General features: G+C 34.1%; 1 protein-coding gene across 1 annotated transcript; it reads left to right on the plus strand.

The window, feature by feature from the left end:
- The first annotated feature begins 19,955 nt into the window (after window positions 1-19,955).
- On the plus strand, window positions 19,956-23,905 carry LOC114740673 (ankyrin repeat-containing protein ITN1-like). The gene is made up of 4 exons (XM_028928879.1): window positions 19,956-20,202; window positions 20,344-20,828; window positions 22,251-22,660; window positions 22,774-23,905. The coding sequence occupies exons 2-4, from the start codon at window positions 20,366-20,368 to the stop codon at window positions 23,599-23,601; spliced, it is 1,701 nt and encodes a 566-aa protein (XP_028784712.1). The 5' UTR covers window positions 19,956-20,202; window positions 20,344-20,365; the 3' UTR covers window positions 23,602-23,905.
- The last annotated feature ends 1,140 nt before the right edge of the window (window positions 23,906-25,045 follow it).

The following is a 25,045-nucleotide window of genomic DNA, read 5'->3' on the forward strand; positions in this document are numbered from 1 at the left end:
TGGATATTAATATATTAATATTACTCTTTCGGTTTTTAATATAAAACCTTAAGATTTATTTAACTAATTTAATTAGATTAAGGAAATTATGTAAGTTAGTTAATTATAAAAAATGTCACACGTTTTTCTTAAAATACCATAATCATCTTTTTTAATACCCTATTTTTCTCTTTTACTTGATTATAGTTGAGGGAGCATACATAGGGGTAATTTAGAAAAAATTAATAAATATGATAAATGGGTCTTATATTTAAGATTAAAATTAACTTAACAACTATGGACTGGAGTAGTAAAAATGTGATGCTATTCATAACTTGTGTGTGTTATAAACTTTTTGTTTTTAATTGTGTAATGTATAAGATCATCTGTTTTGCTTTTAGTTCTTGAAATAAGACTAATTTTTTTAAATAAAAAATATTGAGCTATACTATTTTCACTCATGGAAGTTCAATCTCATTTTAGTTTATGAAATTTGAAATCAATAATTTTAGTTTCTGAAATTTGACCTCATGTTAGTTTGCCTAAAGATTTTTAAGAAACAAAACCTAAACGTCAAGTTTTAAGAACTAAACATAATATTAACTCTAAATTTTTATCCAAATTAGCCCTAATTTTTTTTCTTTCGTTTTTAGCCCAAAAAAAGTCCACTTTTGATCAGCCCATGATTTTCTTTTAAAAAAAAATAAATAGAGGTTTCACTTTTGAATATACATGCTTGTATTGATATGTAACAGTTTTTCTCACTAATTAGTTGGGTACAAATCAATAAGTGAGTATGCTTGTTGGTGATTGGGCGTAAGGAAGCACAAGCTTATTGTAACACCATGCTTCATTAATGAATAGCTTGTCTAATCTTTATCTTTAACGTCTAATCTAATGATATGATTTTTGATTCACAAAAATTTAGGTCTTGTTTGGATCCTCATTTTGAAAACAATTTTCTGTTTTTAAAAATAAAAAAATAATTTGGTAATTTGTTTTTAGTTAGTTGTTTTAAAAAGAAGTATTAGAAAATATTTTCTTATTTTTGTGTTTGTATTTTTATTTTTGTTTTAAAAAATTGGAGAAACATTCTTCTCTTTTCACTCACCGCCAACCTTGTATCACTGTTGGTGATTGCCAAATGTGATTTTTTTTAATAATTATTCAAACATTTTTTTTTTGTTTTTTAATACGCATGATTAGCAATGATATTTTAGTAAAGATAACATTTATTTATTACAAATAACTTTCTTAATCTACTCAAATTAGTCAACTAGCTATTATATTAAGGACCAAAAGTACTATTTACTTAGCAATCTTCATAGGTTTCTTTTTCCCCAAGCCTTAAACATTGCAAGTATGGAGTTCCTTTTATATATGCAATTTGAGGGTAAGCATTTGATTATTTGTGTTTTTGAGATTTGTTCCAAAAATGCATGCTTGAGCTTCTGTTCTCCGGCGTCCCTGTGCAGTTTCCGTCATCTTCCGGCCTGACTTTGGCAATGAAGAGGAAAAAGTTGAAATACATTTCTCATTTCGCTTTCAAAAATCATTTTTTTTTACCGACTAAATATTGTCTTAATCGCTAATTATATAAGGTATTTTTTCCCATTCGCCGTTTTGCTTCTATATGGCTTATTTTTCATCTTTCGTTTGTCAAAGTGTAAAGACCGATGGGTTTAAAATAAAATTAATCATTTTAATTTCCTGATAGGCCAATGTGACTCTGCTCTCAAAATCCCTGGCCCGAAACAGGGGAAGAAGGAAAAGAAATTTATGGAGAGCGAGGCCATGCAAAATTGCAGGTAATAGCAATTTTGATGTATAACTAGCAGAAGAGAGGAATAATGGGAATAATCTCATTTTGGTGGATATATATACAAAGGTTTTTAAAAAAAAAAAAAGGAAGGAAGGATGGAAGAAAAGAGAAGAAAGGGAAAGTTCAAATTTGGCAGTGTTAGAATAAGAAGACAATAGATCGAAAACGTACTGGGTCGGATCTCGGGTCGGGTCGGTCGGATCTTCTTACCTCACACTTAAGCTAGACTATAAAAGTCTGAGCTTTTAAATGCACAGCAAAGCACCTCTTTGCAAGAAAGAAATAAGAGAGAGAGATATATATAGTAGGAAAGCTCTACTACTGAAGTGATTTGAACTGAAAGGGGGGAGCCTCTATTTATAGCTTTTGTCAGGGGTATTTTGGGTAGCCAAAAATATCCACTGAGCCCATCAAATAAAATCTGAGATAAGATATATAAATATATTCTTATCTCATAATATCATGATATTTGAATTTAAATCCAGAATCAATCACAATTAATTCTAAATATATATATTTAATATATATTTAATCTACACAATATAAATTAATTAATTTAATATAAATTAATTAGATTTATATCGTAACCGATTGGATATGATTTAGGGTGTTTGACCAAGTTAAACATATCACAATATCGCCTGGATATTTGACTGGTATATTCTCTTTATACCCAGTCAAATAATCCGGCCCATCAAGGGTAGATCCAAGCCCAAAATCTAATATCTCCCACTCGCACTTGATGGGCTGCCCATCATGTAATAGCTAAATCTTTCATTGCTTCATACTAGGTGTCTGTCGTGACTGTGTGGGCATGACGTCATTGATTGGGGTACTTGTGCACTAGGAATCCTTTATTCAGGACCAGCACACAAGAACACCCTTGGTGTACCTGCAAATTGTATGCTTGTTGCCTCGAATGCCCTAGTTTTATCCATACACTTTACTTGTGGTATATCTAATCCCTCTCGAATTATTTTGTTTACTCAGATTGCCTTACCATACGTATGGTATCCACACTTGCTTAGTTGTTCTGTTCAACCTGCAAGGGACATGTCACAGACACCAACGTAGATGTGTATTTCAGGATAAATCTTCCTTTTGACTATTCATCATTTAGACTTGGCATAGTCGCTTTCCTAGTCTTGACCCGTTAGATCGAATCATTCTTGATCATGGGGTTTAGGCTAGAGTAGCTGTCACTAAACCAAACCCTTGTGATGCTGTCTAAGTCCTAAGGGCATTATGAAAGGTTTATTTCCTTTCTGGGACTCACACCGTAATGGATTAGGGATCTTCCATCTACGCCCCATGTTGCGGATTTGAGTGAGCTCATGCAGTATGAATTGCATGCTACGGCACTCAATCCACCAAGTGGAGTATGTCACTTTTGGTTTTAATAGCACCGTACAGACTTAAGTTCCAAATGCACTCCAACATTTGGACCAGGAGCTCTTTCATCACAACTATATATGACATCTTACTAGTGAAGAGTTCCTTGTCTGGCTACAGGTCTCATGGATGACACATTATCCATGATTCGGCCCAGACTTTTATGGGTCTCATCTCAGTCTAGCTGAGGCAACATTTGTGCAGTGATTCTTCTCTACCATCTCATGGTGATCTTCTGCTGTCAAACCTTCTATATCCCATAAGAACATAGCGAGGCGGTTGCTCGTGTGAGTGAGCCAACCTTGTGACCTGTACGACATATTTGTATTGCATACCTCGTGCCTATGCATGTATAAATACACAAATGTATATACAAGAAAATTTTCTTTGAACTAGATAAAATGCATTGAATTACTAAGTAAGAGGAAACAAAAAGTTCAGTATAACATGCCTTGTGCCTGCGTACTTGAATAAGAAAAAGGAGTTCAATACATCATGCTCTACGCATGCCCAAGGCCTTTACATGCTTAACAAAAGGATCTCTAGCTATAGGCTTGGTTAGGGGATCTGCCAACATCTTATGAGTGGACAAGTATTGAACTGTCACTTGTTTCTTAGCCATCATATCCCTTACAAAGTGATATTTTATGTTTATATGCTTAGTACGATTGTAGTACTTGGGGTCCTTTGCATAGGCTATTGCTGCTTGACTATCGCAGTAAATCAGAGTTGGTCCCTCACTTCCACTATGGATTCACAATCGTACTAAGAATCTTTTGAGCCACACAGCTTCTTGGACAGCTGCAGAACATGCTACATATTCTGCTTCCATGGATGAAAGAGACACACATGTTTGTTTCTTGCTGCTCCAGGAGATTGCTCCGTTATTCGGTAAGAAAGCATAGCCTGACGTCGAGTGTTGCTCATCTAGGTCTCTTGCCCAATCAGCATCGGAATAACCCTCCGCACGAAGGCCGTTTCCTTGATAGCACAACTCATAGTCCATGGTTCCTTTTAGATATCTCATAATCCTCTTTACAGCTTCCCAGTGTTTTATTCCTGGATTGGATTGGAATCGGCTCACAAGTCCAACTGTGAAGCATATGTCTGGCCTGGTACACAACATGGCATACATTAAGCTGCCAACAGCACTTGAGTATGGGACTATCTTCATGCGTTCTATATCTCATTGTTTTGTAGGGTGCATTTCCTCGCTTAGGTTATGTCCCTTAACCACAGGGGTATCCATAGGCTTACAGTCTCTCATATTGAAACGCTCAAGAATCTTTGCTATGTATGCCTTTTGTGACAATGACAACAATTTTCTAGAATGGTCTCTTCTTATCTTAATGCCTAAGATATATTCTGCTTCGCCCATGTTTTTCATCTCGGAGTTTAAGGATAACCACTCTTTGATCATCTTTATTAGTTTAAGATTGGTACCAGCTAGGAGTATGTCGTCAACATAGAGGGATAGAATGACAAAGTTGTCTCCAAACCGCTTGACATAAACGCAGTGATCTTCTTCGATCATTTCAAAGTCATATGAGCTTATAGCTTTGTGGAACCTTAAGTACCACTATCTAGATGATTGCTTGAGTCCATAAATGGATCTCAGGAGTTTACAAACATTTTTGTTCGTTCCCTTTCTGTATGAAGCCCTCAAGCTATTCCATATAGATTTCTTCATCTAGTTCTCCATTCAGGAAAGCGTTTTTTACATCCGTCTGATGTAACTCTAAGTCTAAACTTGCTACTAGAGCCAGTATCAGTTGTATCGAGTTGAAACGTACAACAGGTGAGAAGGTGTCTCCGTAATCCACTCCTTCCCATTGTGTATACCCTTTGGCAACTAACCTTGTTTTAGGTTTATCAATTGATTCATCAGCCTTATGTTTGTATTTGAGAACCCACTTGCTCCCAATTGCCTTTTGACCGGGTGGTAGATCAACTAATTCCCATACTTGGTTGGACTCCATGGAATCCATTTCCTCTTGTAAGGCCTTTTGCCATTTTTCCTTAGCAGGTCCTGTTAGTGCTTCTTTAACACTTACGAGGTCTTCTTCATCATTTTCTAGACTAACGATGAAAGTTGCTCCTTCAATTGAGAAGCGTCTCCTAGGAGTTTTGTCTCTGTTACTTCTCCTAAGTGGGGTTGCTGCAGGACTTTCTTCCTATGGCTAGGTTAGGCCTTGTTATGAAAATGGTTCAACCCTCCCACTCGGATCAGTAGACTAAGGAACACTTTGTTGTACCTCATTTCTATCATCCTCATAAAGACAGCTTGTTCGATCAATACTCCCTCTGCTAGGAAATTCGGTTTCTATGAATGTTGTGTCCCTTGACTCTATCTCAGTCACTGAGCCGTCATCATTTTCACCAATGAAGACATACCCCTTAGAGTTCTCAGAGTATCTTATGAAGATACACTTTTTTCCCCTCGGTTCTAACTTGTCATACTTATAGGAAGAATCACGAATGTAAGCTGCTGACCCCCATGGTCTTAGGATGCTTAGATCCGGTTTGCGGTTTGTCCATGATTCATAAGGGGTTGTTGTGATTGATTTAGAAGGCACTCGGTTAAGTATGAATGTGGCAATTAAAAGAGCATCTCCCCAATATGAGGTTGGAAGCTTAGCTTGTGCCATCATTGATCTAACCATATCGAGGAGAGTTCTGTTTCTCCTTTCAGCAACTCCGTTTTGTCGAGGAGTGCCGGGGATTGTTAGTTGCCTAGCAATACCCCTTTCTTCACAGAGCTCCTTGAACTGATCAGAGAGGTATTCTCGACCTCGATCAGTTCTTAAGGCTTTGATTCTTGAACCTAGCTTATTTTCCACTAGATTGAGATATTTTCTAAAGCACTCTAATGCCTTAGATTTGTGGGAAATCAGGTAAGTATAGCCATATCGGGAAGAATCATCGATCGATGAGGTAATAAAATACCATGCTCCGTGACGTGCCCTAACACTCATTGGTCCGCAAATATCAGAGTGTACCAATTCAAGAGGATGGTTAGCCCTGGTTGCCTTTTCGAAAGGTTTTTAACTCTGTTATGAGTAATGGTGTGCTTCATGGTATCCCAACTTGCTGGGAGAGATCTCATGACAGCTTGAATCTGTTGCTCATCAGATAAGGCGCCTCCGGCTTCCTTAAGCTCCCTGATTAAGTTCTGCATTGCCCTTAGGTGATGCCTTATGGGAGTGTTAGGACCCAGCTTGAAATTATCAAGTTTGACGGTGAGTCTCCTGAGCATTGCAGCAGAGGTACCGTCAAATTTGGATTTCAGCGCTGCCCACATGGAAGAGGCAGAAGGGTGTGTTTCGAATTGCACCAACACATCGTCTATCATGGCACTTAGCATGGTAATTCTGGCGATGGTGTCCCTTCTTTTCCAGGCCGCATAGCCGTCCTGGTCCCTTCACGATGCATTCGCCTCAGGCTCTGGAAGAAAAGTAATCAACACATCAGTGACTTCTTGTTCTTCGAGAACATATGATATCTTACGACGCCACATGCTGTAATTGTCTCCGTTCAGCTTGTCACCTCCTATGAGGTCAGCTATAATGGACTTGATTTATCTTTGAGACATCGTGCTATCACATAGACAACAATGCATTTTAGTACGGTATGTAACAAGCATAGGTCGTCCGGGTAAGAGTCTTACCATTTTCATGATCAGGAGACAACTAGGTTTGCTCCCATCTCATTACTCCTGGTTAGTCTCTTACCTTTCTTATCTCTGACTTTCTTTGAACATATCCCCAATTTTGAGTTTTCCTCATGAAACTCCCACTCAAATAAATCATTTAAAATTTAAAAAAAAACTTTATTTAACAAAGCATAAATGTTTACAAAAATTTGGATAATCCAAAAATAAAGTCTCAAAGAGTAAACATAAAATGAAAAGGAAAAATAAACGCGAACAAAAACTCATTCGTTCATGATATATTTTATCATGAGTTCTCTCAAACTCTCTTTAACATCTTTCCAACATCTACAAAGACTTTGTTTAAAAAATCCTTCACTAAATATGTGTCCCCTCCTTGCCAGTTCCTCTCTGTATTGGATCGCAATGTTTGAGAAAAAGAGTGCGTCTTGCTCATTGATAATTTGTTTAGCATAATAACTCAATTTTGAAAACAGACACTTTTGATGCTTGTATTCATCAGCATGTTTTTCTGCTATTTGTTCTATTAAATTTGTCCTTGGGTCTGCAGACTTCTTCCTCTTGTTGGTCAGGAACACATTTCCTTTTACCACTGCTCCCCTCAGGTACATTAGAGTTTACTTGTGATTGAGATGCTTTTCTTTTATTTGTACTTTCTTCAGCATAATAATTTGAAGACTTCGGAGCATCAGAAAGAGGAGAATAAGTTGGATATATTTCAAAAGAGTGGTTAGAATTTGAGTTTGCCATTTCCTAAACCAAAAAAAAAAAAGGAGTTAAGAAAAATATAAAAATAAATATTCAAAACATTTATTTGCTATTTTTCGTATCCAAAAGATCATAAAAAATAAGCACATAATATATCAATTCGTAGCTCATGATTTTAGAAATATTTCAGGTCAAACAGGGCTCAAAAATAGGCCCTTACGTGCCCTCACACGCCCCAATAAACATTCCCAAATTTTTTTTTTAATAAGGGGTAGGCTTACCCACTCTCGGGACCGGTGCGTGTCATACACGCGCCACCTTTCCGGCCTCTCACCGTTACCTGACCTATTCCATCTGATTCCTCACATCTTAAGGAGTCTATACATGTGCCTTTTATGACCAAAGGGTCCCTAGGTAGACCCCATGTGCCCACAAGGCGTGTCAAAAAAATTTTAAAAAAAATATTTTTTTAATTTTTTTTAAATTTTTTTTTGGGTCGGGTCAGTCTACCGACCCGACTTTCATGGATGATCCAGGTTAACAGACCCGAAATGCAGAGTGAAACGCTACATCCTGGCCAACCCAAAACGATACCGTTTTGGGCTAGTCAGGTCATCCCTGACCTCCAACCGGGTCGCCCCAGATCCGGCTGGGGCTCCGGCAGGTCCGTCACGACCCACCACAGACCTGCCATTTTTGAACCTCAATATCTTCCACCTCCGAGCTCCGTTTTATGCATTTTAGGTGTCTATGAACTCGTATTTTCGTGCTCTACAAATCTATGGGTTTATTTTCTTTAAAAAAAATCATTTTTAAAGACCCAAAAAGGGGATTGTACGGCTGACGCTGGAGCTTTTTGGAAAATGGATTTTGATCACGTTTTTGAACCTCACAGCATTACATGTAATGTTTTCGAGTTTCAAATATATAGGCAGAGTGTGTATTCGAGTTTAAAACACAAGCATATCGAATTCAAATGATATACAAGCATATTAATGGCAGCGGAACAAACGAATAATATGTATTGATAGCCTCAAGATCATTATGGCTCTGATACCAATGTTAGAATAAGAAGACAATGGATCGAAAACGTACCGGGTCGGATCTCGGGTCGAGTCGGTCGGATCTTCTTACCTCACGCTTAAGCTAGACTATAAAAGTCTGAGCTTTTAAATGCACAGCAGAGCACCTCTTTGCAAGAAAGAAATAAGAGAGAGATATATATATAGTAGGAAAGCTCTACTACTGAAGTGATTTGAACTGAAAGGGGGAAGCCTCTATTTATAGCTTTTGTCAGGGGTATTTTGGGTAGCCAAAAATATCCACTGAACCCATCAAATAAAATCTGAGATAAGATATATAAATATATTCTTATCTCATAATATCATGATATTTGAATTTAAATCCAGAATCAATCACAATTAATTCTAAATATATATACTTAATATATATTTAATCTACACAATATAAATTAATTAATTTAATATAAATTAATTAGATTTATATCGTAATCGATTGGATATGATTTAGGGTGTTTGACCAAGTCAAACATATCACAATATCGCCTGGATATTTGACTGGTATATTCTCTTTATACCCGGTCAAATAATCCGGCCCATCAAGAACGGATCCAAGCCCAAAATCCAACAGGCAAGATAGTCATAACTAACCGGTTGTATTTGGGGCTGTCTCGCCCATATTCCTAACTCTAAATCATTATATCTATAAAAAAAAAAAAGATTTGTTTTTATTATATGACGTTTTTAACTCATTCTTATATGCTAAGGAATGACAGTTAACTATCATAAATTAATAATCATTTTTTAATTTTACCCTTAACTTAAATGATGTAGTTGGAGCTCAATGAACTTATTAACACTAAATCTTAATTAATAATATGGGTGAAAATGAAAAGTATTAATTGATGGATTAGTTGATGACTTATACCTAGGATTAAAAATTGTTTCTAGAAGAAGTTCTATAATAAGGACCAAGGGGGTAAGAGATTGGGAAGTTCAAAAAAGGTAGAATAAAATAATCTAGTCACTCTTATTTTAATTATACAGATCTCCCATCTATTTGAAAATATACATTTTAATCTAAACCATTAACATTGTTAAAAATTATTAGGATTTTAAGCATATTTTTAATTAAAAATCATATTAAAATAGGGAAAAATCCCAGATAAAGCCCTTTGAATATACACAATTCCAGATTGGGTCCTGGAATTGTGTAAATGACATAAAGGGTCAATGACCCAATCTGTCATTTGCAAAATTAAGAGAAATTGACAATTTTGTCCTGATTAAGCAAAAGTTAGTAGTTATTCTCTAAACGAATCTAGGTAACGCTTATATTGTTCTAGTGATTATATGATTAGTTGTAGTTAATAAAAGGCATCTTCTCATGGGGCATTCCTGACTACAAAAAAATGAGTAGTTATTCTCTACACGAATCTAGGTAACGCTTAAACCTTTATAGTGATTGCTTAAATTATTGTAGTAAATGAATACAAATAAAGACAAAAGCGAGTAGTTATTCTCTAAACGAATCTAGGTAACGCTTACACTGTTCTAATGATTACATGATTAGTTGTGGTTAATAACAAAGCACCTTCTTATAGGGCATTCCTGACTACGAAAAAATAAGTAGTTATTCTTTATATAAATTTAGGTAACACCTAAACCCTTATAGTGATTCCTTAAATTATTGTAGTGAATGAATACAAATGAGGACAAAATTGTCAATTCTTCTTGATTTTACAAATGACAGATCGGGTCATTGACCCTTTCTGTCATTTACACAATTCCAGGACCCAATCTGGAATTATGTATATTCGAATGGCTTTATCTAGAATTTTCCCTTAAAATAGATCTTATTTACTAATTTACCTATCATTATACTAAATAACTAATCCATCTTTTAAGATTAATATTTATTCAAAAAGACAAATGGTTTATTATATTGTAATTTACAAATTTAATACTTAACATTTTCTTTGTACGAAAATTCTAAGCAAGGGTTCTTAGGTTGACCACAAGCAAGGCATTTGATTTAGCTCCTCCTAGGTCATACCATACTGGGTAGGACAAGCCTACAATGAACCCTCAAACATGTAATTAAACACCCCTAAATAAAGAATGTCTAACCCAGCACTATGACTAGGAATCGAATCCCCTCCTTTATTAGTGAGAGGATGCAGTTCTTACCAGTTATGTAACATCCTAACCAAAAAAATTTTAAACCTAACACAACCAATGAATGTCAATGCCATTGTCATGGTCATTAAAGGAAATGGGTTACAAAATTCTTTCCGTTATTCCCTTTTTCACTGTCACATAATCATGATATAAAAAAATGAGGTAATCAATATAATATATAATGGTTATAAAAGAATCATACGTACCTCTTGTGCATAACCATCTTAGAAAAGAATTATACCCCTAACATGATTATAAAAAGTCTCTCATGTACTTGATTGACATGATTTGTAACAAATAATATAACAAAACTTTATTCAACTTATTTCAAAACAATCCTTAATAATGTTCAATTTTGAATTCACAGCTCTTAAGGTTCTTAATGGAAAATTTATAACTCAGGACATATAAATTGTTTCAATAGGGAGTATAAGAAATGCATAAAGATATTCTAGGTGGTAAATAACCAATAAATAAATATAAACAAAGTTCATAGTGCAGTCATCAATGAAAATGACATTACGTCTTCAGTTCCTTCCTTATTGCGGCTCCTTTGTTGCTCTCTCTTGGAAACAGTAAAAGTGATGAAGTGAAACTACGGTCTTAGTAACATAAATGCCTACGCACCTCACCTACTAGCACCCTTATGAGATGTCAGGTAGCACTAATTGTTAAAGCAAACAATCAACACAATATTAATGAATAACAACTAGCAAATATTATGAAGATATAAAGCAAGTATAGCAATCTCGATAAACACGCAACATTCATAACTCATTATCCATTATTACTCATTCAATTCCCACTTTACATCTTCCTTATAACTGCTGACTTGAACCCAAAGGAAAAGTCTTAACAATGTGACTAGTGACTCCTATGAGCTTTCCACACATGTGGTGAGGATTGGCCCACACCAAGAGAACACGCGGGCCATGGGTCCCTCCAGAAACGGGTATGCTATCCTAATAGGTTTACAACTTAGTATCCTATCGAGTATACTGCCCTCAAGGTATACTATCATAAGATATTTTTAGAGTGTCGCAAATGAGGGTGTACTATCCTCTCTAAAGGGAGCAACTATTGTGCGTGCTGTGGAGGCAAACCATATAGTATTATAACATTTCTTAATTTTTACCTATTTCCCAGGCACATAAGCACATATACAAGGTTTACAATGACAATCACAAGAACATGTTACAAATATGTTTTAGTCCATACCTTACGCATATTAGCAAATATCATCATACCATACAATAATATTTCCCATTTATTTGATGCATAATATAAAATTCAATATTTCATGCTAACATACATCACATAGCCAATCAAAGCAGCAACATGGACAATTCACGCAGTGAGCAAGAGATCTCGTTGTGGCAAAACAACCATGATTTCGCCAAGTTGAACATGACCGTACGCCCAAAATTCGAAAATCAGTCCCAAAATTCAGTTTCATCATGTTTCTATTCAGTCCTAAGATCTGGTACATCAAATTCCTAGATTTGATACTCAAATTTTCAATTCCAAATTATTCTTAATCTATCCTACAAAGCTCAATTTGTTTCAAAATTTCTCATAAATGAGCCAGTAGGAGAAGTAAGTAAGAGTTCACGTTACTTGGTATCCAACAAGCACTTATGAATCAAACCAAATTTCAAATTTACAAACAAAAAGTATACATTAGTGCAACATTTTATGGGTAATCTGCAAACTAAATTTAAACCCATAACTCTCTTGCTAATGTTTCCGAATTGTTATTTAGAATTCTCTCTCATACAGTTTTTTTAAAGTTTGGAGTAAAAACAGATATACTCTGATTTACATTCAATTCTTAAGTTTTTATAGCTTAAATTATTTTTTAGTTACTAAAATATTATTAGAATGATAAATTATAATCGATTCATAACCTAGGTAGAAACCTAATTCCCCACTTAGATATCAGGGATTTCAAGAGGAAAGTATATTAGGGGAGTAGAGAGAAAATATTAGATGTTAATTTGACTTACCCAACAGTCCAAAGTTGATAGATCATGATCTTAGCCTTAGAATTAAAACCTAGCAGAGCCAAACCAAGCCACCACCAAACTCTGCCCTTTTTAAATTGTTTTTAGGTTAAAACTCATGTTTTATATTGGTTTTTGGGACTTTCACTGCAACCAAAACATAGTTCGCTGCGGCAAAAACAAGCAAATGTAGCCCAAATCCAAAAATTTATAAGTCATTTTACAGGTCTCCAACAATTACAGATTATGGTTTGTTGGAAAGACTGAGAAGTCTACTTTTCAATGCAAAAAGAAGCACTCAAAAATATGATCATTTGGCCATTGAAAAATCCAAACTCCCAAGACTGTTTAAGAAAATTAGAGTTATTAGAATGAAGAAAGACTTCTAAATATCTATTCAATAATTTTACTTAGTTTTAATAAGTTTTCTTTCTCAACTTCTATCGTAGCATTTTTAATTATTATCTTTAGTATTTTTAAGCCACATTTAGACAAATATTATCAAAGACTGCTCATGATCACTTAATTTGTAGCCTTATGTGTTAAGTCTTAATATTCAAAATTCGGAATGTTAAAACTTAACCTATGAAAGATGAGTATTTAATACTACTTCCGATCTTTAATATAAGACATTGTTTGACTTTATTTTGGTTCTAAATATAAGACCATAGTCCACTTTATCTCTCATATTTATGCATTTTTTTCTCAATATAGTCCTTCTAATAATGGTAGTTTTAGCCAACACACTTGATTAGTAAGAATATTTTAAGAAAAACAACACAAATTTATTACAAATAAATAACTTAACTTATTTTTTTAATTTCCTCAAATTAGTTAATTAGTTCTTATAATTGAGACAGAAGGTAGTACTTGACATACATCTCAAGAGAAGTGCTGTAAATGTTGCAATTATATGCACATGGGGAACTCTAAAATTTATTCTTTTAGGATTTTTAATCTTTAATAGCTTGTAAGATATTATTTTCTAGATAATCTACATTGCATTACACAAATTAACTTATTATATATATCATAAAAAATTTCGAATTATGCTTTACGTACAATTATGAGCTCATAAATAAAAACAATATTTTTACTATTTGGTGTTTGCCATTATCGATTTATCTAAATGCAGATGCTGTCAAATACTTAAGTTTACATAGTCTAGTGAAGGAAAAAGAAGTCTTTAAATAAGGAATAGCTCTCCGAATTTTAAGAATAAAAACTTCTCTTTATTTATGATAATTGATTATAAGTTTTAACTTATACACTTGAAGCATTTATTTCAATCACATAATAACAATAAGGGGATTTAAACTTCAAAGTTTGTTTTCCAGGTCCAAAAACAAAAAAACTTCAAAGTAAGTTAAAAGCCCTAATAAGAAGAATTAATGATACCATAACTGGTGCGTTTTGAAAAAATTCAATTGTTTTAATTTTAGTAAGAACAGGTATCTGGCCCAATTTGGGAGCTCATAAAGGTAATAAACATCTTAAGCTCATTAGATATGAACTATTCAAATTTGATATGAACGGTCCAAATTTAAAATTTTTAATTAATTATTTTTAAATAGAAAAATTAATTTTTGAAAAAATTATAATTAAGAGATTATCCTTATTTTTATTTTATGTCCATTAAAATAATTATTTTAAACAAATAAAAACAAAAAGAAAATCAAATTTGGACCATCTAAATTGGATCTAAACAATCCATATCTGATGAGTTTGGGCTGCTAATCAGGGTGATGAGCACCAAAATTGGTTTCTCATATATCTAAATTGAAGAAGTTCATTACATTTAGGCTAAATATATAAAACTCCCTTAAATTCGGGATTAGGTGCTTATATAACCTCTAAACTTTGGGTTAGTTGCATATAACATTCTAAGATCATTTTCAAATTTAAAGTTCTTAATTGTCATTATGTCTCTAATAAAATCCCAGTATGTCATTTTCCCATGAAAATTTTTGAGTTCTGTGTTAACTTTTGCTGCAGCTTCCTGGAAATATCCAAACAAAATGAAACCGGCCGCCAGGCGCCAGCCACACCCACCAAACCATGTTTCTTGGCAATTTCCGTGAAGCAAAATTTGGTTCCCACTCGTGGCCCATCTCTCTGACTAAACAGATGGTTCAGATACACTGAATATGAATCGGTGGAAATAATCATTTATGAATTTGGTATTATTATATGTTGATTATGATAGAATTTAATTAATCATCACTTGACATATTTATCACACATAAGTGAACAATAAAGGGAGAATTATCTGAGATTCCAAAAAAGAATTTAATTACCAAAAAATCATAATGACAAGTGACCACAATAAATTTGGTGTCAATTTTCTGCTCTAGGTCGTGTTATTACATGCTCCTCAGTTGTTAGTAGATTTTAAGATAATTAAATCCTTTCTTTAAAACCTTATTGTAATTCTCCCAAACTATAAATGATGCATAGATATCTCTTTCACATTTTTGTTGAAAAAAGTTAAATACTGAATTAAAATTAAATACAAAAGAAGGGAACAAAGAAGGGCATCGTTTGATTCTTTTTATTTTTATTTTTTATGATAGTTTTATAAGACTTTTCTTTTTGGAAACAAGTTTGGAGAAGAAAAAAAAGATTAAAGTGAAAATTTGTTCTAACAGTTTTCATTCAAAAGTACTAAGTACCTAAAAATTTATTCGGATTCAATGTTGCCCTGATAGTTACCAAATCATAGCAATATTGCCTTGAATATTACCCACGTTAAATTTGATGTTTGTTGACCAAATATACTAAATAGGCAAGTTTAGTACATGTCATTCATACTATTTTTGTTTTTGAGTTAATGTATAAAATTGTTCAGGAAGTTTTTACCGGACGTTTTTACTTAAGAGTGACGAAAATTAAAAAATTTCTAAATTGTAGTAATGTTGGTTAAGTTTTACTATTAATTTCTACTTTATTTTTCCAAGTCATGCACATTTAATTCTTGGTTTTGAATCCCAACAATGTTTTCTCGTGCAAAAGGAAGACTCTTTCTACACGTTGTTAGTTTAATCAACCAAAAAGAAAAAGAATGAGAATAAGAACCCCATTTGCTCTTAGTTTGGTACCTTTTATGAGCATAGAAGGATAACAGAAAAAGTATAGAAGATAACATGTGCAGAGGAAAAAGTCATCAGAATTCTTGAAAAGCACAAAAGTAATAATTTTCTTCTTGGAGTTGTTGCTGAACCCTCGCATTGGAAAAAAGACAATGAAGTAAATGATGCGTGAACCTATGGAATTTAATTAACTAATGATCAAACTTAATTTGAAAACAGTCAATGTGATGTAGTTATTATTTAAAATTTTTTAGTGTAATATTGAACAAAAAAATAATTCTAGACACCCAACGTTTTTAAATAAAAGTTTTCGGAAAAAATTTGTTTCTTAACTCAAGAAAATATTAAAAAAAAATTGTTGGGATGATTATTCTAAAAAAATCATATTTGAGGGGGGAAAAAAGCTTGTTTATAATAATTGTTTTTGAACTCAACTTCAGTTAGCACCAAGCAAACTAGAGAGTGGAGACAGCAAGCTGGCTGAGATTAGAGAGTGGCAAGTGGCAAGTTCAAATTTGAGAGGCAAGAGCTCAAAGCATCAAAACTAAGGGTGCGCATGGGCAGGGAACACTGCCGAATGTCTTAACAAATATCCATGTTCTAAGAATTTATCAATATCTATAATTTATTAAAAGCAAGACAATAAAAAATTGTAATTAAAGCCTTAAAATCCAAATGATTTGCATGAATCTCTTCAAAGTTGAGAAAATAAAGAAACATATAAAAAAATGCTATATTAACATATTCAATTATATTATTAAGCTATAGTTTAATGTAATTTATAGAGATATATATATTACATTCAAATTGGTATAACTTTTTCATGTTGATATTACTTCATATATTACATTTGATATTACTTCATATATTACATTCAAATTGATATGTGAAGTAATATCAACATGAAAAAGTTAAAAAACAATTATAGTACACAGCAAGATAATTTAGAAAAGTTAGAAAAGGTGGTATATCTTAAGAAAAAAACTAGAACTTTAAAAATGTAAAGTCTAATAATATAAGGGAATAATGTTCCTTTTGGGTATTGAAATATAATAAAATATAGTACATTAATATTACACTATATATAGTATAATTATAAAAAAAATATATTATAATATAAATAATTATATATATTTCGGATAGAGCTAAAAGGACAGAGCAACATGTTGTGCCTGCAGCCCAGCCCGAAAATGCCCATTTTTTTCTCAGGCTATGTTTTTTTGGGCTGGGCAAGGCATTTTTTGGCGGGTTAGGGCAGGCACACCGGGTTATTGAGCCTCATGAACACCCCTAATCAAAACGCCTAAAGAAGATAAGATTCCACTTATAACTAATCTTATAAATAAAGGAACAAAAAATAAGAAACCATATAAACGTTGTTTACGCTTTTTATTTAAAAAAAAAAACAGATTTTTTCAGTTTTACAAGACACTTAACTAAAAATTAATTAGCAAACAAGTATTTTTATTTTTTTCGTTTTTAAATATAAAAATTGTTTTGGAGATAAGAAATTAAGCAAGATCATGGTAAAAAGTTCTCTTTTCTCTGCTTTTTCTTTTTTGGCCCTTCACTTCTTTCACACCGTGGGGGTTTTTTTTTTTTGGCCAGCATATGCCGTTTTGTTCGCTATTTAATATGCAAGCATATAGGTCAAACAATCTGAAATGGATGAGAAATCTGAAACGTGAAGTGTGAGTGAAAGCGGGAAAACTGAAAATGAAAATATTTTCTTCCGCATTGAAACTGATTTTGCAAAAATCCGAAGTAAGTAATATCTCTGGTTCTTAATTAATATAAAATTTAGTTGATTAATTTGAAAAAATCTAAAAAATTACTAAACTACTTAATTATAATATATATTACATAATCTATCTAAAATACGTATATGTATCATTAGATTATATATCAATTTATAAATTAGGCAAATTTGTTTAAAAAATTAATAAATATAAATATTTTAAAATAATTTAGTAATGTTTTTAACCTTTCTAAATTAGTCAACTGAATTTTATATTAAATGCCAAATATAACATGTGAGAGGAGTTTTTTTTTTTTTAAAGTTTGCGTGAAGTCTTTTTTTATTAAGTATTTTTTGGATGATGGCTAACACCCCACGTGAAATGGAACCAGCCTAAGGAGGAAAACGATAGTGAGAGAGAGAGAGTGAGGGGGGCGCAGACATAGTGTAAGAATTTAATAATTTATATTTGTAAGTCTAATTTGCACATTGACAAGTTGAGTCTTATTTATAACTTAAGCTTATACAACTTACAAAAAATTAAAGAAAAAAACAAGTAAATATATCTGAAACACCCAAATTAATACCCCTAAGATGCGCAAATAATATTGAAGTTTCTCAGATCTAAATGAAATTATAGGATTTGGCGGAATGATCTTGCTATCCCTTACATTAAAAAAAAAAAAGAACCTCACCTTCATGAGTCATCACTAGAGAATTTTTGGCCTAGGCTGGTCAATGTAAGATTTATTCCAAATGCCTTTTGAGTTTTGGTTATTCGCCAAAAAAATATTTATAACCATTAAGCCAAGACTTCTCAGTGAATAACAATTTTTTGGCAAAACAAAACAAATGATAAGAACAACTAAGCCAGTGTCAAATTATGTGTGCTTCCACATTAACCAGTCTTTAAGCAGGAAATAGTGGTCACTTCCTTAGATAATGTGGTCATTTGCTAGTCCATTATTGTTATTTTCTGTACTGTTAGTCATTCATGATTAAATTTGTGATTAAATCAATTAGTGGTTATGAAAGAAGTAGTCACTCAAATTATATAATTATTTGCTAGTTAGTTGTTATTATTTGCTATGATTAAACTTATGATTGAACAAACAAGTGTTTATGAAAATAGTGATCACTCTCTCAGATGCCATCCTCTTATAATCAGCATTCATGCTAAAACTTTTGATCGAACCAATAGGATTTGGCTTCTCTCCTTTACTACTCCCATTGGCCACTATCTGGTGCCACAAACGACATCGTTTTTAGTCCAAATAGAAGAGCAAACTCGTTAAAAAAGCTGAATGAGTTAGGGGAGAAATGACTCATGAATGGGTGAGGAAGAAAATAGCATTGTGGTGGTGAGTGGTAAAAAATTTATTCACCCTCACTAATTTATTTGATTCAAGTGTATTTAATAAAAATGAAAAGTAAAGAATAAATCATATTTGTTTGAGTTTTATTTATTTATATTTACTTATTAGGGACACTGCACACTCACAACTACAATGCTATTTTCTCCCTCACTCGCTCATGTCTCATTTCTCACCCTGACTCATTCAGCTTTTTTGACAGGTTTGCTCTTCCATTTTGTCTGAAAATGACGTCATTTGTGGCAACGGACAGCAGCGGATGGGAGTAGCAAAGGAGAGAAGCCAGATCTGAACAAATGGGTATTTGCAAAACCAGTGGTTACTTGCCAAAAAACTAACGAGTCATGCTTGAACTAATGAGTGTTTATGAAAAAGGTATTCACTCGTTCTCGTATAGATGGTATAATCATTTATTAGTCTGTTGTTATTTGCCTAATTATTCTAGGCCTTTCATACGTACATGTATACACATGTACATCCATACATATAAAAGCTTCATAGTTATTTTATATAGTATTTTGCATTATATTATTATGAAGTTTTGGTGGCTCATTGATTATAATTTTTTAGGTAACCAAAAGTTGGTGGAATTAAATTCCACCTTTACTAACTTTTATCGTAAAATTTTTCATTTTGTTTTATTTTTTCATGTGAGGAGCAGTAATATTATTTTACCAACTTTTAAAATTTTATTTTGGATTAAAGGCCTTCATATGTCATTTATGTGTATATATCTCATCAAACTACTGTTTTGGGTTTTGTATGTTTAGAGGTATTTACTTACCTTTTTTTCCAAATTTAAATTCCGTTTAATTTCCTTCCATTTGCCTAAGAATAAGCATAATTTCTGATGCCAAAAAAGAATAAGCATCATTTCTGTAATAATAATAAAAAAGGAAGAAGAAGAAAAAGAATAGCAAGCATCAGTTCTTGCACAGAGTCACACGCACATGGGAATTATAATTGCAATTTTTTTTGTTCTGAGTGAAAAATATCAACTTGTCTTCTCCTCTCCTCCTCCTTCCTTCCGCTTTCCTCTTTCTTGCTTTCCGTCGCCAAACCATTTTTTCTTCAACTTCATCCAATCATGTAACTTCCTTCACTCTCTTTACCTGCTGCTTCGGATTCAAGTATTTCACTCTTTATCAGCTCTCAAGATTCTTGCTTTTTCTGTTCTTCATACTCTTCTTAGCTAGCATACCGCTCAATCATCTGAGATTTCTTTTGGGTTAGTATTTCCCCACTCCCCCTGAGATTTTGTGTATCATTTCTAATAATCTGATGCGAGATTTCAGTTATGGCTGCTATTTTCTTTTGAATTTTTTGATGATTCGGTTCTTAATTGTGCTGTATATTGTTGGTTGAACAGGAGGTTAACGAAGAAGGGTCCGATGAGTTCAACTTCGAATCCACTTTCCGAAATATCCCCATCGCCGTCCCCGTCGTCCGCGACGGCGCCGGCTTTGGTTTTGTCAAACTCCGGCAAGAGAATCGACCAGGCTGGGAAGAAGAAGTACGTGAAGCAAGTGACTGGACGGCACAACGATACCGAGCTTCACTTGGCGGCTCGACGGGGAGATCTTGCCGCCGTGAAGCAGATCCTCGGCGACATCCATTCGCAGATAATGGGGAATTTCAGTGGTGATGATGTGAACACAGAGATAGCTGAGGTGCGAGCATCTGTTTTGAATGAAGAGAATGAATTGGGAGAGACGGCTCTATTCACAGCAGCAGAGAAAGGGCATCTTGATGTTGTGAAGGAATTGCTTAAGCATTCAAATAAAGAGACTGTTTCTAAGAAGAATCGCTCAGGCTTTGATCCATTGCATATTGCTGCAAGTCAAGGGCATCATGGTATAAGGATCTATACATTTATCTATATATTTACTACTAATGAACAATACAGCTAATTCTTCACACTCGTGCATCATAAGCGCCTCCCAGTTTTTGTTCCAATTTCGAGAATTTTTCTTATTGTGATCAGGCTGTTCTGATCCAGGTGATTGGCATTGGTTCTGGTAGTTTTGGGAACTGGAGTTATGAGTAAATATACAATTTGGTTATGGAAATATTAACTAAATGCCCTATCACATGAGTCTGTGTTTAACCCTTTGTACAAATTAGCCCTTCAAAGTTTGTAAGTTTTAAAATAAGCAGTCCCTCAAAGTAGAGTATATATAATATTTGGTTTGATGGAGAGACTAACTAACAGTTACTTTTGAAGGAATTGACTTTAGTATTTAAGTCAAGGAGAGATGTGAGCTCTTGTTTTTAATTTCCTTGTATTAATCAGCCCTTCAAAGTTTGTGGATTCTAAAACATGTATGCAATAGAATTAGTCCCACCACGAGCACACAGCTTAGCTGGTAGAGGTTTTTGCTAGTTTGACAAGTGGTTTCAGGTTTGAGTTGGTTAGTGGCTTCTAGTTTTTTTTTTTTTTTTTTGGGGGGGGGGTGTGTTTGATACCAAAAAGACAATAGATTTAGCCCCTCAATACTCTACGGGTCAACAGGGAGACTAGCTTGTGGTGGGTTATTAAATTTGAGGGACTAACTCATTTAGAGGACTTATGGACTACGGTGATAGGAAGTATGCCTTTTGAGGATAGTATTGTGTATCTGCTCTATAGTTAATTTCTAGTTATATTAGAAGATGTCATTGCTAAAAATTGCCGATGTAAGAAGTTTTATCATTTACCAGCTAAATCTAATTAATTGGCTTTCATATTAAATCATTGGGTGGAAATTTTTTGGAAATTATGAGAACATAGGAATGGGAAAGTGTATGAAGTCATTGTTTTGTTTATCAGACTAAACTTATCGTACGAAAGTAGCCACCCTACCTAGATTGGTGAAACAAAAATCTTTTTTAATACCTTGATCTGTATTTGTAAAGTAGCTTTTATTTCCTTGAGTTGATGTTCTCAGGGAAGAAGGTATGGAGGATGAGATGGGGTCATCATAAATAATAGGGAGAATTTCAATGAGGTCTCAAGGAAAGAAAATAATTACCAATAAATCTCAATGACAAGTGAGCAGTTGTCATTTCTTATCCTGGAACTTGTCATTGCATATTATTCTATTGTTATTCAGATTTTTTTGTAATTGTGTTCTTTCGCTGGGTTCTCCCTAAATAATTCAGTCCAGAGTATGAGATGTGGTAAAAGAATATGCCATATATATGCCTTCAACTTTTCACTAGTATTTTAGCGATGTCATGTAGTGGAAGTGCTATATTTTCTGGTCATCAATGTAATCTTTAGCAATTTGTTTGCAGCCATTGTCCAGGTTTTACTAGATTATGACCCAGGATTAAGCAAGACAATTGGCCCATCAAATGCTACTCCACTTATATCTGCAGCGACAAGAGGGCACACAGAAGTGGTAAATGAACTGCTGTCGAAGGATGGTAGCTTGTTGGAAATCTCTAGGTCAAATGGCAAAAATGCATTGCATTTAGCTGCACGTCAGGGCCATGTAGAAGTTGTAAAAGCACTGCTCGGTAAAGACCCACAATTGGCACGTAGGACTGACAAGAAAGGACAGACTGCATTGCATATGGCTGTAAAAGGACAGAGTTGTGATGTGGTAAAACTGCTGCTTGATGCAGACGCCGCTATTGTCATGCTTCCCGACAAATTTGGTAACACTGCATTGCATGTAGCAACCAGGAAAAAGCGAGCAGAGGTAATGCCATCAATTGCTCAGCTTTACCCGCTGTGTGTGTATGTGTGTGTGCCTTCACTTGAGTTCTTCAAAAGATACAATTCTAATTTGTGCCTCCTCGTTTTCCTTCACAGATAGTGAACGAGTTATTAAATCTACCAGACACCAATGTTAATGCATTAACCAGAGACCACAAAACAGCTCTTGACATTGCTGAAGGTCTTCCGCTTTCTGAAGAGTCCTCAGACATAAAGGATTGCCTTTCTCGGTATGGGGCTCTGAGAGCTAATGAGCTCAACCAACCAAGAGATGAACTGAGGAAAACTGTCACTCAGATTAAGAAAGATGTTCACATCCAGCTAGAACAAACCAGGAAAACCAACAAAAATGTTCATAATATCTCTAAAGAGCTAAGAAAACTCCACAGGGAAGGAATCAACAATGCCACAAACTCGGTAACTGTTGTCGCCGTGTTGTTTGCAACAGTTGCTTTTGCTGCTATTTTTACTGTACCTGGTGGCGATGACGATGATGGTAGTGCAGTGGTAGCAAGCGGTTCGGCTTTTAAAATCTTCTTCATCTTTAACGCTATTGCACTTTTTACATCCTTGGCTGTTGTGGTTGTTCAAATTACCTTGGTTAGAGGGGAAACTAAAGCGGAGAGACGGGTGGTGGAGGTGATTAACAAGCTAATGTGGCTGGCTTCTGTTTGTACTTCTGTTGCATTCATAGCCTCCTCGTACATAGTAGTCGGTCGGAAGAACTGGTGGGCGGCAATTCTCGTTACAGTAGTTGGGGGAGTAATAATATCTGGAGTTATTGGCACAATGACTTACTATGTGGTGAAGTCCAAGAGAGGCCGATCGATGAGAAAGCAGAAGTATGCCAAAAGAAGTGGATCTAACTCATGGCATCATTCTGACTTCTCCAATTCAGAGATCGAACGGATTTACGCCCTTTAACCTCGAATTTGCAATCCTGGCCGAAGGCATCAGACCAAGTTATGATGAAAACTGTGACAGGTGTTCTTGATTTATGCTCCAGATCACTGCTTCAAGAGCGAAATAAGAAACTATATGTTTACACATGTTCATCCTCTTACCTCTTGCTGTAGTACCATGAAATATTGGAATCAAGCTTGGTTTTCATTATATTTCTGTGTTGCAGAGCCTAGTGTATTATCTTGATCACCCAGGTAAATATATGCCATTTATGGGCTGATACTGTGATTTGCAGAAAGAAGAAATCGAACAACGATTTTTTTTTCGACTTATCTGACAACATATTTTCGAAGTCTGTGATACTAAGATTTTAGTTTATTTTTAAGATTCCTTGGTGCTAATCGACACTGGGATGAATATTTCATGCCTAATGCTTACGCAGTTGATAAGGAGGCGTCATGGTAGAGGACTTGTGTGTTCATTGTAATAATTTGTAATGTGGGATAAAAATCGGAGGTTGCGATATATAATCCAAAGCAACGAGCAGATGCATGTAAATGATCAGTTTAACATCATATTTTAATTTAATTCAACGTCTTAAAACAATATATCTATGATTCTAGAAAGACTGATAAATGCGTTTTCTATAAATAAGTAATCTAACTAATACAAATTGATGGAGTGTTATACTTCTTGTCTAATGACTAACGAGATCAATATTGTTTTCTTTTTCCTTAAAAAATTCTTACTTTTTAAATTTTATTTTCAATTTTTTAAATTTCTGAAATACTTCATTTATCATAGGCACCCTCTAATTCCCCAATTATGTTCCCCAATTATATAATTCCATGCCTTTATATAACATTAAAATATGTTGGTATAGCATTAAGTGAAATTTTAAAAAGCTAACAAAACAATAAAAACTAGTTAATTGTATTAAATAATGAATGTAAGAAAGTTGAATATGCAAATGCCCCAAACGCCCTTGTACGAAGGAAGATAAAGTGATAAACACTACACAAATATTAATTAATAGCATTCGAAAAAAAAGAAAGAAAAGAAAAGCAGAGTCAATAAATTTTTTCTTTTTTTGAAAAAAAATTAACAAAATGAGATGGCAAGGATGGGCTAATGCCTAATTCCTGTGTTTATAGAAACAGAAAGTTCTTTTTTGGTAACATTATGGAAGCAAAATTGAGCCAACCAGTATTCATAGAGAAATGATACCAATGGCTTATCTTTATCTCCGTCGTATACAAGCGCAATGGAGGTTGGTGGTCATCTTGCTCCTTTCTGGCGTCCTGCGTAGTTGCAGAGTCATAACAGGAGCACGTTGGGAAGAAAACCTCTTCATTTATTTATCATCTACTACTTCCCTTCACTTCTTTATCCTCACCATCAAATCAATTTTGAATAGTTGAGATTTAGGATGTGTTTGAATAAAATCAAACCATAGTTTCAGAAG

Source organism: Neltuma alba, unplaced genomic scaffold, assembly GCF_004799145.2.
Source record: "Neltuma alba isolate B1F8T4 unplaced genomic scaffold, ASM479914v2 tig00000570_pilon, whole genome shotgun sequence".
NCBI lineage: Eukaryota > Viridiplantae > Streptophyta > Magnoliopsida > Fabales > Fabaceae > Neltuma > Neltuma alba.

Bases quoted from the DNA above. Each gene is read 5' to 3' on its own strand.
- LOC114740673 (XM_028928879.1), top strand. From the start codon at position 20,366: ATGAGTTCAACTTCGAATCCACTTTCCGAAATATCCCCATCGCCGTCC. The intron at 20,829-22,250 runs GTATAAGGATCT...ATTTGTTTGCAG, and splicing joins TGCAAGTCAAGGGCATCATG to CCATTGTCCAGGTTTTACTA. The intron at 22,661-22,773 runs GTAATGCCATCA...TTTCCTTCACAG, and splicing joins CCAGGAAAAAGCGAGCAGAG to ATAGTGAACGAGTTATTAAA.